We start from the raw sequence: 16,792 nt of genomic DNA on the forward strand, positions 1-16,792 counted from the left end.
AAAGTCTATCTCATTATCACAGCTGTGTGGTACATGTAGAAATATCCTTAAGGATGCTAACCACTTTTTGATATATTTGTATTGTGAAATGTACAACGATTTATCTAATACATGTTTAATTAGATGAGTAAAAAATACTTCTTTTGCGTATAATACTATGCAAACAAACTCACAGTTCACCTACTAACCTCATAATTTTCTACTTCTCCATCTTCCACATCCAATTCAAAGCTGAAAGTTGGGCCCACTGCAGGTGGCACTGGAAGCATTGATCTGCAGTGAAATAATCAAAACTAGCATTGATACACTGGTACATCACTTCAATGAACAGGTGGGAAGAAAAAGGCTAATGCTACAGGGATAAAGAACGGTCAGTGTTAATCAGTGGCAATTTTAACGAAATGGACTTTGCTAGCAATAAATAAAAACTGACATTTTAAAAATACCATTCAGAATAGCATAAAAAATATGAAATATTAGGGATTAGTTTAATAAAACAGGTACAAGACCTATACAATTAAAAACTAAACACTGCTGGGAAAAAAGTTTTTTAAATGAACAAATAAAGAAATATGCTGTTGAGTGGACTAGAAGATGTCAACTCTCTTCCAAAACTGATTTACAGATTTCATGCAGTCCCTACACCAAAATCCCAGCAAGATATGCTTTAGTAGAAAGCTAGCTGATTTCAAACTTTATATGGATCATTCAAGACTTTAAATCATTTTAAGAACCAAGTTCTGATACTGTCTGATTTTAAGACTTATAATAAAGCTATAATTATCAAAATAGTGTGATATTGGCGCATGGCCCTCTGTACAAAACAACATTTCCTACCCTTCTTAGAAATTAATTATAGGCACAAGACTAAATTCTAGCCAATGGGATGTAGGCAGGAGTACAAGACATGCAACTTCTAGGAAGTAGCCTTGAGAGGTGGGCAGAGAGATAGATCCATTTTCATTTTTACTAGCTGGAGTATAGATGTAATGGCTAGAACTTGAGGAACCATCTTTAATCACATAGAGAAAGCCATAAAATTTTGAAGATGGTAGAACCATTCCTCAGTTATGGGGTAACAAACAATCCCTGAATTGCCTACTTGTGAACTTCATTCCATGAGAGAGAAAAAAAGAACTATCACGTTTAACCCACGGGTGTATGTTACAAATGTAATCCTAACAATATTTCTAAGGCACAGATAACTTTTCTTTCTTCCCTTGAGAAAAGCAGCAGCATCGAAAGCTGGATAATCAAAGGTGACAAGTGATGACAGCTGCGTAAGAGGCAAAAACTGTCAATTTTTCTACCTTTTGATTTGTTAAACCTATTTTCTGGCTCACAAATTTCTTCCTCTCCCACTTCTCCCTTGTCCTTGGCTCTTCTCTTTAGTTCACCTTTAAATGGTCCCCCACCCCAACCACTCAACATTAAATAAAAACTAGTATCTGGGGTGCCTGGGTGGCTCAGTTGGTTAAGCGTCCGAGTTCAGCTCAGGTCATGATCTCGCAGTTCATGAGTTCGAGCCCCGTGTCAGGCTCTGCACTGACAGCTTAGATCCTGGAGCCTGCTTCAGATTCTGTGTCTCCCTCTCTCTCTGCCCCTCCCCTGCTCGTGCTCTGTCTCTATCTCGAAAAACATGAATAAACATTTAAAAAAAAAAAAAAAAAAAAAAAAAAACCTAATATCTAACACACCCTAAATTATAAATCACAGAGAAGATATTCATTTCATAAAATAAAGACTCTCAAGGGTGTAAAAATTCAGAATTCATTAAAATGAGAAAAACAGAACTTACAACACATATGGTAGTAAGCTGGGATGATAAGGGGGAGGTGGTATTGGCTGCTGGGATCGATATCTACTACGTCCTGTGAGCCTCCGAGGCATAAACGGAGGATAAGGCTGTAAGGGGAAAATGTTAAAACAATTTAAGATCATTCCACCTTTGCAACTATTTAATCTGTCAAACAGTCTATCTTCTTAAAAAAACCGACAAAGTTAAAAAAAAAAAAAAAACAACAAAAAAACCCAAAGAAACCAAAACATCTACAAAGTTCTTTACTGTTTAAGTCACATTTCATGTCTTAAATGTTAACACAGACACAACTAGTTTAAAACATAAAAGTTAGGCGCAAGTTATCCAAGCAAGTAATAAATTAATAACAATGAATGAAAACTTACTACTCCAAAGGACACCTCCTGATGCAAAGGATCATGGGTTAGGAACTGCAAGGGAGCTGATGGAGGTAATGTTGGGGGATGGGCCGATGGAGGGTAAGTAAAACCTCCTACTGGAAGATGTTCTCCTAAGAGTTCCACTTCATTTTCTATCCTTTGCAGAGGCTGAGGGAGGAAAAACGCAAACTAATATATTAACATACTTCCAGTATATTAGATACCTGGTGTTTAGAGAGTGTTTTATAATAATAAAAATTAACTTCCCACAAAACACTTTTAAGGCCATTTATTTCTTCGTGTTCATATCAATCTAAATTCATACATGTGAACAGACTGTAGTATCTTCCTGTCTTTAATTGGATTTCAATAAGACACTTTCTGAAACACGTCATTAAACATTTCCACTATCCATTCAAAGATATCTTTCTTTTTTTTTTGAAGTAGGCTCCACGCTCAACGTGGGGCTTGAACTCATGACCCTGAGATTAAGAGTCAAGTGCTCTAGCAACTGAGCCAGTCAGGCTCCCCGATACAGTTCTTTTATTATCTGAAACTTCTCTTAAAAAAGAGACAAAAAGGGTAAGTCAATCATATGAAAGTTAAAATTACTTTTTAGTCATATACACTTACCTACTCACAAAATTTTCAGGCACTTAATCTTTAAGAGATGAAATTGAGCATAGTATATATTTATCTATTTTTAAAGTTTGAGAGAGAGAGAAAGAGCATGCACACATGAGTGGGGGAGGGAGGGACAGAATCCCAAGCAGGCTCCACGCTGTCAGCACAGAGCCCTACACGGGGCTTGATCTCACCAACTGTGAGATCATGACCTGAGCTGAAATCAAGAGTCAGCTGCTCAATTGACTGAGCCACCCAGGCGTCCCACATAGGGTATGTATTTATAAAGCAAAACCAGGGCTAAAAGGGATAAAATTCAGCAGGCATGATGCTGTATTTCTAATACATCAGACAGATCCTTGTTGTTGTCACTAAACAGCCATGTAACTTTTATATAAATAATGTAACATGAACCTCATTATTTATTATCTACAGAACTGACATGTTCATAGCCTACTTCAAAAGTGTATTATGAACACTGAGACAATGTACAAAATCAAAGCACAGAGCATGTTTTTTTCTTGACAGTAGCTTTACTAAGGTATAATTCACATACTATAGAAATGACCCTCTAAGGAGTACAATTCAATGGATTTCGGTAGATGCACAAGAGTTGTGTAACCATCACCACTACCTAATTCCAGAGCATTTTCATCCCTCCACCCCCGACCTGTGCCCATCAAGCAGTCCACTACCCAATTTCTACAGTCCTCCCCAAGCCCTGGACAACTGCCAATCTACCTTCTGTTTCCAAAGTTTGTCTGTTCTGGACATTTCACATGTATGAAATCATGTGTGTCCTTTGTATCTGGCTTCTGTCACTTAGCATAATGTTTTTAAGGCTCATCCATCTTGTACTTAGTATAACAGTACTTCATTCCTGTTTATAGTTAAAAAAATAATCCACTGCATCAGCTGATGAGACATTTGAACTCTTTCCACTTTTTGGCTATTAGGAATAATGCTGCTATGAACATTTATGCTTAAATGTTACTCTGACTTCCTCCTGCAGTTAGGCAGTATCAATACATTATTCAAACATAAGTGATTACACTTTAATGTGGGAACTTATGCATGGTTGAGAGAAATTACAATGGCTGACACTGTGATAACACAACCTAAGTTCTGATTTGGTTATGTGACCGGACCTTTTAAAGGATTCCAAACCCAGGAATAAGTGATGGCTAAATTTTGTTTTAACCTTGAATTCCCAGGTAATGGAAACTAAGAAACATCTTGGCATCAATCCTGCCCTGATTCTAATAAAAGCTTTTCTTGTAGAAGTAGTTCTAACTTTTTGGATTAGCCAAACTTCTGTCAAAATTGGCTTCTACAATTTTCAGGAGAGCAGCCATTAAGTTCACCTCTACCTGAGACCCAGCATGGTGCATAAATCCTTGGTAAAAGGATGGTTAGGTTCTGTAGAATACACTGTCAAGTTCCTTTCACAGGGCTGAAATCTTTACCCATGCCTGATGGTTCAGATGCTCAATTTGGCCAGTCCAAAAGATATCTGGACCTTCTTCCTGTGCCCTCCCTTCCTCTTCTACAGTGCTTATCCCTCCTCCAACCCTCTACCCTCCAAAATATGCCTCTTAGCTATATTCCAGTCCCAAGACAGAATTATGTTAACAGACGATCTCATCTTCTTTTCATCAGAATACAGAAAAACAGGACTTAAGAAAAAAAAAGACTGAGGGTCAGAAAGTTACTTTACTTGCCTAAATAAATAAAATTATTGTGGCAGGTATAAACAATTTTATATTTTCACTTTCTATTTCAGAAATACATAAAAGGGAAAAACAGAACTGAATTTTTCTTCAGATTTACTTCCTGCAGGACTGCCGATATGAGAGAAGAAATTTAAATTATACAAAACACATATAAAAGAACTAGAAGGGATCCTAGATGGCTCAGTCAGTTAAGCATCTGACTCAGCTCAGGTCTTGATCTCAGGGTGAATTCAAGCCCCACCCTTTAAGGAAAAAAAAAAAAAACCAACTAGGAAAATTTAAGAAAGCAAGTTAATTGTAGGTAAATATGCTTGTTATTTTTTTGTAGGTCTGTGAATTCCCTGATTCTTTTAAGAATCTAAATTATAGTTTTTAAATGGTAACAAATTACATCTACTAAATTAATCTGCCTCTTAGGGTCGCTACACATTCTGTGAAAATTAAAGACACAAGAGCAGATACCTACCGATCGTGATTGCTGTGTCTGGAAAGGGACAAACTGGCCCGGTGGTGGCAAATGAGGTGGATGATGGGGAGAAAGGTGAGGAGGATGTAAAAGAAATGGGTCACTAGAAATAAGGGGTGGGAACGCAGCATATGGTACTGGTAAGTGCTGAACTGAACATGCTTGAAGCATCTGTAAAAGATAGTGTTATTTGTTGTTAAAAAGTATCAGAATGTATAACCAGTGGTAACAATTTTTTAAAAGTCTATACATTGCCATTGAAATATCAGAATGTATAACCAGTGGTAACAATTTTTTAAAAGTCTATACATTGCCATTGAAATATCATTGCCATACCCCCCTCAAAATACCAAAATGTTTTAGTAACCTATATTAACAATGAAACAAGTGTATTTTTGCATCTGTTAGTAAAATACTGGTAATTAGTACTTAATTCTGTATTTTATATAGTTCTGACAAATTAGTCAAAACACCTAATGTCCTATGAAATGGGGTGAAAAGTGTTGCACAGAAGAGGAAGCCCTCTCTACTTGCCTGAAGAAGTAGCAGGTATTACTGCTTTCCTTTCCAAGAAGTTCTCCTTTACAATCTTAGAGAAATGTTTTTATTTCTAAAATTTTTATACTTATTAAGAGCCCGATTCACAGTTAAGTGCCTTATGTTATGTCTCTCATAATTTTAGTCTGCTAATTTAGTACATTGACTCCATAATCTATTACTGAGAAACCAAACCTAGCTTGGGATAAATAAGTTAAACTAGTGTTGGTGTTTATGTGTTCCTTTTAATCTCAAATTGAAATAAGGATATTAGGATTATATTTAGATTCAGCAAAGTGCTTTCCTTTGAAGACCTTAGACAGTCATTTAAATCCTCTGGATTACAGCGAAATAAGGAGGTGAAATAAGGAGGTTGGACTGGAGGTTGGTAGAATAAAGGATAAAACATAAGCTTAAGAGGCAGAAAGAAGTGGGTGTGAATCCCTGTTCTCTCATACTAATTGTCTCTGGGACATTTTTCAATTTCATCACCTAGAAAATGGGGATACCATTTTTACCACAGCGGGCTTCCTCTAGTGTTAAATAAGTAACACCAAGCACTCGAAGTGCCTGTTAGAATCCCATAAGTACTGAGACTATTACTGTTGATCAGTAAAGCCTGTGAGACTTTATAACTAACTAGTTCAATATCCTATGTTAGTACCCTCAACTCAACCTTTATCAAGGTTTAATTATAAACAATGTTGATATATGAGGGAACATGCTTTGATTTTCAGGATATTCAAATATGTATAAATTTAATTAATGTAAAAATATATCAAGTTTTAAAGCTGATTTTATTAAACTGTTATTATAAGTATACTTTGAGACTTCTTTTGCAATAAAATTGCCCTTTACTTGAAAGTGAAAAGCTTTTTACAAAAGGCAGTCTCTTCAATTCTGTTTGCTTACACGACACACTTAGCCATTCTAAAGAGGGGCTGCGGACTTACCGGAGGAGGCACACTACAGACAGGGAGGTGCTGTCCACTGAAAACCACAGAGCATCCTGGGACCTGTTGGGTACTGCAAGCAGGGATGTGCTGGCCTGTGCAGAGTGGAATCCCATGCGGTGCCACTGTTGTTACCGTGTAAGAAACAGGGACAGTGCCCTGATGGAGCTATCAGAAAGAAAAACAGAACCTTAGAACTTCAGCTATTTGGGTAAAACATCAACTACTAAAAATTTAAATCTGGGCCTTTATTGATTCCCTTCTCAGTTACATAGATTTCCACAATATACTTCTCCAATAGCTTCAACCAGAATATTCTTTGTCATTATATAGGAAAGCTGTTTCAAGAATAGTATATGAAAACCAGAGAACTGGGATTAAACTCTACCCTCAAAAAGACTTGAAAAGTCCAAGAAAATAATGACTTGCTGTATTAAGTCTTCTTGCCTCCTTTACAGAATAAACTTTTCTAGAGGAAACTTGAAACATGAAAGCTCCTACCTTCTAGTATCTAGCCACATCCAATACAAAAAAAAATTTTTATGTAAACCCAACTAGTAAAACAATGTAAAGTAGTATAAAAGAAGTTAAATAATTTCCTTCTCTCTTGGCCAGTCTTATTCCTATCCTACCTGAAGCTCCATAAGCACACAAATATATATACACATGATTATCCACAAATCGATGTCATGTTTATTTTCTTTTCCTTAACAAAAATAAGATATTGCTCTGCAACTTACTTTTTTCAATTAGTATTGTAGAGATCTCTTCAAGGGAGTTAAAGTCAATTCATTGTTTCTGATACTAGCCAGATATTTCAAGTACACTCACTCAATACAGTCCTATCATTAATATACTAATGGGATATTCAAGTTGTTTTCACTCTTTCGCCAACGCAAACACAATTGTAAAAAAAATATCACTGAACATATCCCTACATACTAGTAGTTTCATTTATTTTGGAGGGATTACTGGGTAAAGGGTGAATTTTAAATTTTTTGCAAAAGGCTGAGTAAGCCACACTCCTAACAGTCTATATAGGGCCCATTTCCCAGCACCTCCACTCAAAGTAGATGTACTTTCATTGCAAGTGTTCTTACCTACCTGAAGAATGAAAAAACAAAAACAGCACTTGCTCTGTAAACTGTATCCTTTACTTGCTGCCCATTTTCTATTAGGTTTTCTGTCACATTCATTTATAGTTTGTTTTTAGAGACACAACTACTGCTTGTCATGTCTAATAAAACTGTTTTCCCAGCATATGTTTTATCTTTTGATAAACCTTTTAATGGTTAAAGTTTATCTTCCATGAATTTATATTTCTTGGACACAAAGTGTAGCTTTTGTAGTTCCCTTTATTGATGAGGTTATACATATAAGTTCCTAAATTTTCTGATACCTTTATTTTTTACATTTAATTTATACTCCAACTAAAACCGGTTTTTGTTTATAGTGTGAGGTAAGTGCTAATTTTTTCTTGAAATACTTGTTTCATTTATTAAGATGTCCTTTTTCTCTCTAAAGGGAAATACCATCTTTTTCCATTCAGTAACTTCCCACTTATATTTTATGCCAAATTTGTGCTGCTTCTGTTATAGTATCTTACTAGAAAAGTTAGTACCTAGAAGACAAATTCTTATTACCATATTTTTTTTATTGGCCATTTTCACACATTTATTCTTATGTAATTTCTATTAATCTGTGTTAAAGGTTATGTTATTTCATAAAGGACACATAATTTTATTTTAAGGCTTTTCATTGGAATATTATGCCACATATTCAATACTATAGTACTGTCCTTCAAGAAATTGCTTTCCTTCATAAAGGTGTATTACTCTTACAAAATTTATTCCTCAAAGCTCCTTTAAAGTTTATAGGTTTTAATTATATTGTCAATGGTTTTTTTCTATTTCCATATAAATTGGTTAGCACTATGAGAAAAGTTAGATTTTTATGTATTTTGAAACTAATAATCTGATCCAACTTAATTCCAGAATTTAAAAAATCACTTTCCTATGTATATAATTCTACCTGTTCAATCAAAGATTCAACCTAATTATTTACTTGTCTTTTTGCTTTAGTGATAAAGAACCGTCAAAAATGATGTTCAAAGGCATTCATATCTGATTTTCATGAAAATGTTTACTGAATCTCTTTTTATGTTCTGGTTCATAGCCTTTTCCCTGAAAATACTGCAAATACTTTCTTCCAAGCAGTGACTTGCTTTTTCACTTTTTAAATACTATCTTTGGATACGCAGTAATTTTTTATTTTAATGAAATATACCATGTTGGGGTTTTATTAAGTGGCTATTTATACATCCTGTTTAGGAAATCTTTGCCTACCTTATGAAGGCAATCTCCTTTAACTATTTAATTTTTGACCTTTCACATTTAGACCTAGAACCCAACTTTATTTTTGCGTATGATACTAAGTAGGAGTCAAGGTTCAAATTGATCTGCACTGTACCCAGTTGTTACCACACCATTACTAAGACCAACCTCCCTTTCCTTCCCTGAATTCCTTTAGCACCTGTGACAAATAAATGTTTATTTCTGACTATATATCAACAGTTCTATGTATGATTAGTACTCTTCCTATGTCTTAAGAAAGCCTTCCCTACTTTAAGATCATGAAGCTATTGCTACATTACTTTCTCAAAAGCTTATAGTTTTGCCATTAACATTTACATCTTTATCTACCCAGAACTGATTTTTGTGAATGGCAGGTGATAAAGGATCCAGTTTCATATTTTCATTTGGATACCCAATTGTCCCAGGATCATTTATTAAAAATTCTGTCTTCTTCCAACTCATTTGTTGAAGTCATTTATCATTCAAGTATTCACAAATGTGTGGGTTTATTTCTGGGCTTTATGTTCTACTTCATTAGCCTATTTAGTGTTCTGGCATTAGAATCACCTAAAACAGGTTGCTGGGTCCACACCAGGAGTTTCTGAATCACAATGTCTAAGGTAGTCTGAAAATTTGCATTTCTAACAAACGTGTAGGTGATGTTCTGCCCACCAGATTATCTAGGACATACTTTGAGAATCACTAGACCAGAGTGTCAGGCCAACTATTTCAGAAAGAGCCAGAAAGGGAATATTTTAGGATTGTGGGCATCTTGATCTCTGCACAAAACAGCCATAGATGATAAACAAGCATAGTTGTATTTCAATAAAACTCTACAAAAACAGCCAGCAGTAGTTTGCTTTTCCCCACTCTAGATAATTCCAGGTCCTTTATAAAATGCCATAGAAATTACAGAATCAGCTGCCCAAGGTACACCAAAAACTTACTGGACATTTATTGGACATTACACTATTTTTATCTATTCCATGTCAGTTTTGACAACAAGCAGTTTTTACAAAATTGGATCTTTCAAGCCAAACCTTCAGTATTTAGATAAGTGTTCTTTAAACAGCCCCAACAAAGTTTTATGATCTTCTACATAGAAATCTTAAACATCTTTTGCTAAGATTGTTGCATAACTTCCTTCATACTATTTTGACTTTTCAGTGAAACTTTTTTATTTGAATATTATGGAGAATTTCAAACATGCTCAAAAGTAGTGTAATGAACCCCCATATTTAACACTTAGCCTCCAAAACCATTAACCCATCAACTTCCATCAACTTCTCCCTTTCCTGTATTTTGTTGAAGCAAATCCCAAGAATCCATCATTTAATAAATATTTTAGTACGTATTCCTGGAAGACACAATCACAAAAGCATTATTAACATCCCTTAGGAAAATAAAGTATATCCCTTAAAAATAAAGTATTCTAGTTCAAAATTCCAATTATGTGATCAATATCAAAAATTTTAAACACAGTTTTCTTTTTTTGGATCAGAATCCAAAAATGGTTTACATACTGCAGTTAATTAGAAGACCTCTAAGTTTGTAACTGCCACTTGCATCACCCTTCCTCACCTTCAGCACCACAGCTTATCTCTTGAAACAATCTGGGTTGTTTAGCATAAAAATATCTTTTTACAAGTTTTTACTATGTTTGATTCTGGTATAGAAAAATACAACTGATTGTTGACAGTTGTTTTTGTAACCTATCAAACTGTTCAATTCTTAATTCTAATGTTCATCTAAGATGCTCTGCAATTTTTCTAAGCATTATCATCATTCCACCTGCAGATAGTGATGGTGTTATTTGTTCTTATTCTTACACTCTTTTTCTTGCCTTCTGTCCTGGTTTAGCTTCCATAATAATACTGGGAACAGAATTCATCTAGTTCTATGGACCTACCTATTCTAGACATTTCATATAATTGTGGCCCTTTGTGACTGGTTTACTTAGCATGTTTTCAAGGTTAATCCATGGTGTAGCATGAATTAGTACTTCACCACACATTTAAGTGAATATTTCATTGTATGGATATGCCATATTTTATCTATTCACCAACTGATGGACATAAAGTTACTGATTTCTGTACATATATTCTGTATTTGAGCAATGTATCAAATCCTCTCAAATTAGTATGTGTTTTCTTCTACAATTACACAACGAGGAGAAAAATACAATTATTTCTTTCACTGCTTTACATCCATTACTACATTATCTTATTACATTTGGTAGAACTAATATAACATTAAATAAAAATGGACAGAATCAACACTGCTAGTTGCTGATTCATTGCTGGCCAATTAGGATAAAATTAGGATAATTTTATTTATTATATTTAAGTAATTTCCTTCTTGTCCTATCTTATTAGAGTCTTTACTAAATTTTAACTGACTTTTCAACAACTTCTGATAAAATCACTATCATTTTCTCCTATTATTTGTTGATGTAATATGAATATTTTCATATTAAGCTATCCTCTTATTTGGAATAAACCTTGTTTATTCATAGGTTATTCTTTTTGATACATTGCTAGATTGTATTTCTAAACATCTACTTAGAAAATCTTTCTGTGGGGGTGCCTGGGTGGCTCAGTCGGTTGAGCATCTGACCTCAGCTCAGGTCATGATCTCGCGGTTCGTGAGTTTGAGCCCCGCATCCAGCTCTGTGCTAACAGCTCAGGGCCTGCTTTGAATTCTGTGTCTCCCTCTGTCTCTGCTCCTCCTCTGCTAGCATTCTCTTTCTCAAAATTAAATAAACATTAAAAATTTTTTTTTAAAAATCTGTGTATTCGAGAGTTTTCTTCTATCGTTCTTTGGGGATAGTTTCTACAGAAACTAAAGATAGCAATCCCCATTTTATTTTTATTATTTTTATTTACTTTATTATCTTTATTTACTCTTGATATTAAAATGATGTGGGGGCGCCTGGGTGGCGCAGTCGGTTAAGCGTCCGACTTCAGCCAGGTCACGATCTCGCGTTCTGTGAGTTCGAGCCCCGCATCAGGCTCTGGGCTGATGGCTCAGAGCCTGGAGCCTGTTTCCGATTCTGTGTCTCCCTCTCTCTCTGCCCCTCCCCCGTTCATGCTCTGTCTCTCTCTGTCCCAAAAATAAATAAACGTTGAAAAAAAAAAAAAAAAAAAAAATTAAAAAAATAAAATGATGTGGGTTTCATAAAGTAATCAGAAAACTGGTCTTAAGAAAAGCCTAGAATCATTTGTGTATTATTACATGAGTGTTCCTTAAAGATTAGAAAAATCATCTGTGAAGCCATCTGGTCACTGTACTTCTTCAACGGTAAATCTTTAAGTAGCTTTCACACTTATGTGGTAATTCGAAATTTTCTATTATTGTTGGTTCAATTTTGGAACTTCACATTTTCTGTTGCCCCAGAGTTACATATAGACTTTCATTATAATAGCTAACAACAAAGTTAATTAAGCTAATACCTGAGTACTTATCACTGGTACTAGTTTAAATGATCAAAATAATTCAATTCTTCCAACACCCCTTATAAAATAGTTGTTTTTATTTTACAGTTGAAGAAAATTCTTTGAATGTTTCCTATGTGTATGGATATAGATCTTTTTATCATTCCTACTCCTATTTATGTATTTGTTCTATTCTCCTTACCCAAGCTCACAAGGTGCTTGTCATTCTTATCAATTTTTTTTTTTTAAATTTTTTTTTTTTTTTCAACGTTTATTTTATTTTTGGGACAGAGAGAGACAGAGCATGAACGGGGGAGGGGCAGAGAGAGAGGGAGACACAGAATCCGAAACAGGCTCCAGGCTCCGAGCCATCAGCCCAGAGCCCGATGCGGGGCTCGAACTCACGGACCGCGAGATTGTGACCTGGCTGAAGTCGGACGCTTAACCGACTGCGCCACCCAGGCGCCCCTCTTATCAATTTTTCAAAGCACCAGGACTGGGTTTCCTTTGTGCTGCTTCAAAACAGATTTCCATATTATTAATTTTAATTATATTTCCTAGTAATTTATTCTTCTCAATTCTTTTTGGTTTACTCTATTTTCCCCCCTAATTACTCAAGCAATTAGTTCATTTATTTTCAATTTTTAAAACAAATAACGAAGGTTTATAAAATTTTCTCAGAAAACAGTTCTAGGCATATGACTTTGATAGGATTTTTCCTTTAATTTTCCTTAATTGTAATCTGCCTCAAATATTTCAGTGTCATTTTTTAAATCAATTTTCAAACTTATAATTTATAGTTGTATCAGATTATGACCACAAAGAATGTGGTCTAGAAAATGTTTTCTTTTTAGAACTTCTTATTGCATGATAAATTTTTTGAACTGTTTCACTAACACAAGGGAAGAACAAGTCTGATAGAAGATGGTGCCTGGGAGATCATATTTTCTTTCAATTTTTTGTTTCCACACTCTAATGTAGATGAAAAAAAGGGATGCTAATCTGAATCTCTTTCCTTTGTTAATTTCTCCTGTCTATAAACTTGATTTTTTCCTCATCCTGAAAATTCAGCAACTTTATTAGAATACATCTAGATTTGTGTTTTTTTGACTTCAGAAACTCCACAGAAATACAAACAATTCTGATCTTTACTCACAGGCTCTGAAGACTGGCAAGCCCTCTTCTCAATTAGTCCCTCAGTTCCTGGCAGGAACAAAAGGAAATGAAGCCTTCTACCTGTCATCTCTTTGGAGACCCATGTAAACCTATAAGCCAAGACGCATCCAACTGTCTCTCCTACTGAATTATTCCAGAAGAAACTGGAAGGGAGAGGAAAATAGGCATATGTATTCAAACCACTAGCTGTCTGCTATCTCCTATTAATCCTGTCATCAGTCATTTCAAACCAACTATTACATGAAGCCATTCTGAGCTTTCATAACCTTGCTCATTTTTTAAAGTTCAACTTTCTTTTCAGCTATGTAGAATTTAAATTTCAATCCTTAAGAATGAATCAATGAATCTAAAACAGCTTCAATTTAGGGAAGATTGTTTCCTTTCAGGTAAAATTAAAACAAATGTACAACAAAAACCAACCTCAAATAAACTGCCACCAACTTTTAGCATCTGTATTTCCTGGACATTCTGTTACTATACCTGATCATGTATGTCAACCATTACTGCATTTTGCTGGGGTGGATGAGCAGCAGGGTGTAACAGACGGGGAGATACATTCGGAGGGTGGAAGGCTCGAGGTTCCTCTATTGCTTGCTGCTGTGCATAAGGGAGATGGTGATAGTTTTCATCTTGACTAATGGAATTATGTCGAGACAGACGATCCCTTCTTCCTCTCTGGCGCCTGACAGGAGGACTGTAATATAGCAAATGTCAAAAAAGTCATTATAATATTTACTGTTGTAATCAATCCATGAGGATTCTATATTGTCTCTCCTCGCAATCCATCAGTAGTTTATGCTAGGGCAAACGCCTGAGCAACTAAATAATTGCTATGGTTCCTCATCAGCTCTAAAAACGTATAAATTTAAACAGAATGTATGTTTTTAAAAAAGTAACAAAACTGGTATTCAGCTCTGCATGTACTTAGAAATCAATAGCCCACTAATGAGTCTTTTGTTTTAATTGTATGAAACTGCCCTTTGTATAGGCAAAAGTAGTCAAATATCAGCAATTTTACAGTTTTGACCCACTATTTTGCTCCCTTTATCTTATAAACATATAATAAATTTTAATTTTCATGTATCTTGCCAGTCAGTATTCCACATGTGCTTAATGGGCACTTCATGTTTGTCTATCTGGCTAAGATATACAGAAAGACATAGTTCCTCAAACTGGTAGTTGCCAGAGGGGAGTGGGGTAGGGGGAGCAAAATGAGTGAACGGCGAGTGAGAGGTAGAGGTTTCTAGTTATGGAATGAACAAGTCATGGAGATGAAAAGTACAGCATAGGGAATATAGTCAATGGTATTGTAATAGTGTTGTACGGTGACAGATGGTAGGGTAGCTACACTTGTGATGAGCAAAGCATAACATATAGACTTGTCAAATCACTGTGTTATATACCTGAAACACTGTGTGTCAACTTTACTTCAATTAAAAAAAAAGGAATCAAGAAAGTGAAACACAAATTTTATCAAGTTGTTACTGTGAGCAGACTTCCATTTTCTACTTCTCTACAATTCTACAATTTATCTCCACTGCTTTTTATAATGGCTCAGCACCAATGCAATTCAAAAAAGCAGCCTCATTAAAATGTACTCTACATTGGGCAAAAGAGGCCAAACAGCGCCCTTCCAGACCTAGCTGCACACAGCCACCTCAGCAATCTTCACGGATTATCAGGTCACCTCTGTACTTCTAAATCTGCATCTTCTCACCCCCAACTGCCCAATCTTAAAGAGAACAAGGACACTCTTTGGCGACATTAACTCTTCAATAGTACTCTTGATACCACTCCCCAGGTTCTTGTTCCGTTAACTGCTTCCTCTATCTTTATTTTTAGTATGTCTCTTTTTGCAAAGTGTACATATATTTGCTTCAAAATCTACATATTATATATCATTGAATTTAAGATGCCATCCGCCCTAGAACTCACTTTTTAAATGTTCTGAGATAATTTTAGCATAGTTTTTTTGCATACCCTTCACCACCTAGCTTTCCTTCATGCTAGTATCTTCCATAAGCACAGAGAAATTAAGAAATAAACCTTGGTACTGTACTATTAAACAACAGAGCGCATTTCAGATTTCACCAATTTTTCCACCAATATCCCCACTGTTGAGAATCCAATACAAGATCTCATTATTGCAGATAGTTGTCATAGCTCCTTAATCTTCTTCAATGTGACAGTTCCTGTCTTTCCTTATCTTTCATGACCTTGATACCTCTCTGAAGACATTTACTCTGCAGAATGTCTCTCAATCTGGGTTTGTCTGAGTTTTCTCACGATATATCTGATGTTACATATTACTGGAAAGGATACCACAGAGATGTTCTGCCCATTTCAGTGCACCTTATCTAGGGGCACATGACATCGATATGCATCACTGGGACATATGCATGGATCACTGACCATCTGGCTAAACTTGTGTCTGCCAAAACCCTCTACTACAAAACCACCATTCTTCCTTTTGTAATCACCAAATACTTGGGGATGAGTTACTTTGAGAACATGCAAACATTCTGCTTCTGCTGAAAGTTTTGCCAATAATTTTAGCATGCATGAATGGATATTCAGCTATCATTATTACGCTATTCTAATGTTGATTTCCTATTCCCCTCATTTCTTCTACATGTATTGATTGGAATTCTGTAAGGAAAAACTGTCACTTCTCTCCCACTTTTGTTTATTCAGTTATTTATAATCAGTATGAACTCACAGATATTTTATTGTTTGGGTTATAATCCACACTACTGTTTTTGTTGTTCAAATTATTTCAACTCTGTGCACTTTGTTTAGTTCCTGTGTCCTTTCACTACATCTCTTAACCTTTGGAGTACTTCCTTAATATCTGGCACCACAATACATGCTCCCTCATCCTGTATTTTCCCTATACCAGTTCTGGAATTAACCAGTTCTCCAAAGAGCCTTGGTTTTTTTAATTGCAGAATGGTATTCAGAAGAGAGGTGTGCTTATTCCTACACATGAATCACTATTTTTAGCCTCCCTAAAAGAACAAAACAAGAAAATGTATCTACATATACTAACTCATGTGTATGCACATATCTTTTGTATCTGTACAGATATTTTAAAGGACTGTATTATGAGGCGCCTGGCTGGCTCAGTTGGTGGAACGTGAGGAACTCTTGATCTTGGGGTTGTGAGTTTGAGTCCCACACTGGGTGTAGAGATTACTTAAAAAGAAAATCTTAAAAAAGTAAAATAAAGGACTGTTTTATGTATCACTAAAAAGAGGAAAAGTTGCTAATTAAACTATGATATACCACCAATTCTAAGTCCTTACTAGATGTTAACATGGGAAAAAATATGTACCTT

The 16,792-nt window shown here is 35.3% G+C and overlaps 1 protein-coding gene across 9 annotated transcripts in view; it reads right to left on the bottom strand.

Annotated features, from left to right (window-relative positions):
• RNF38 (ring finger protein 38) overlaps positions 1–16,792 on the bottom strand; it is a 132,084-nt gene that overhangs the window by 9,870 nt on the left and 105,422 nt on the right. For all 9 annotated transcript variants that reach the window (XM_086683505.1, XM_086683504.1, XM_086683509.1 and 6 more), the window contains 6 exons: positions 13,936–14,149; positions 6,492–6,659; positions 5,002–5,172; positions 2,185–2,346; positions 1,799–1,905; positions 189–273 (listed from right to left, as the gene is read on the bottom strand). In XM_086683505.1, the coding sequence (XP_086539631.1) occupies positions 189–273; positions 1,799–1,905; positions 2,185–2,346; positions 5,002–5,172; positions 6,492–6,659; positions 13,936–14,149 (907 nt within the window). The remainder of the gene's footprint in view (positions 1–188; positions 274–1,798; positions 1,906–2,184; positions 2,347–5,001; positions 5,173–6,491; positions 6,660–13,935; positions 14,150–16,792) is intronic.

The sequence above is a fragment of the Puma concolor genome, chromosome D4, assembly GCF_028749965.1.
Source record: "Puma concolor isolate L17-30 chromosome D4, mPumCon1.1.hap2, whole genome shotgun sequence".
Lineage (NCBI taxonomy): Eukaryota > Metazoa > Chordata > Mammalia > Carnivora > Felidae > Puma > Puma concolor.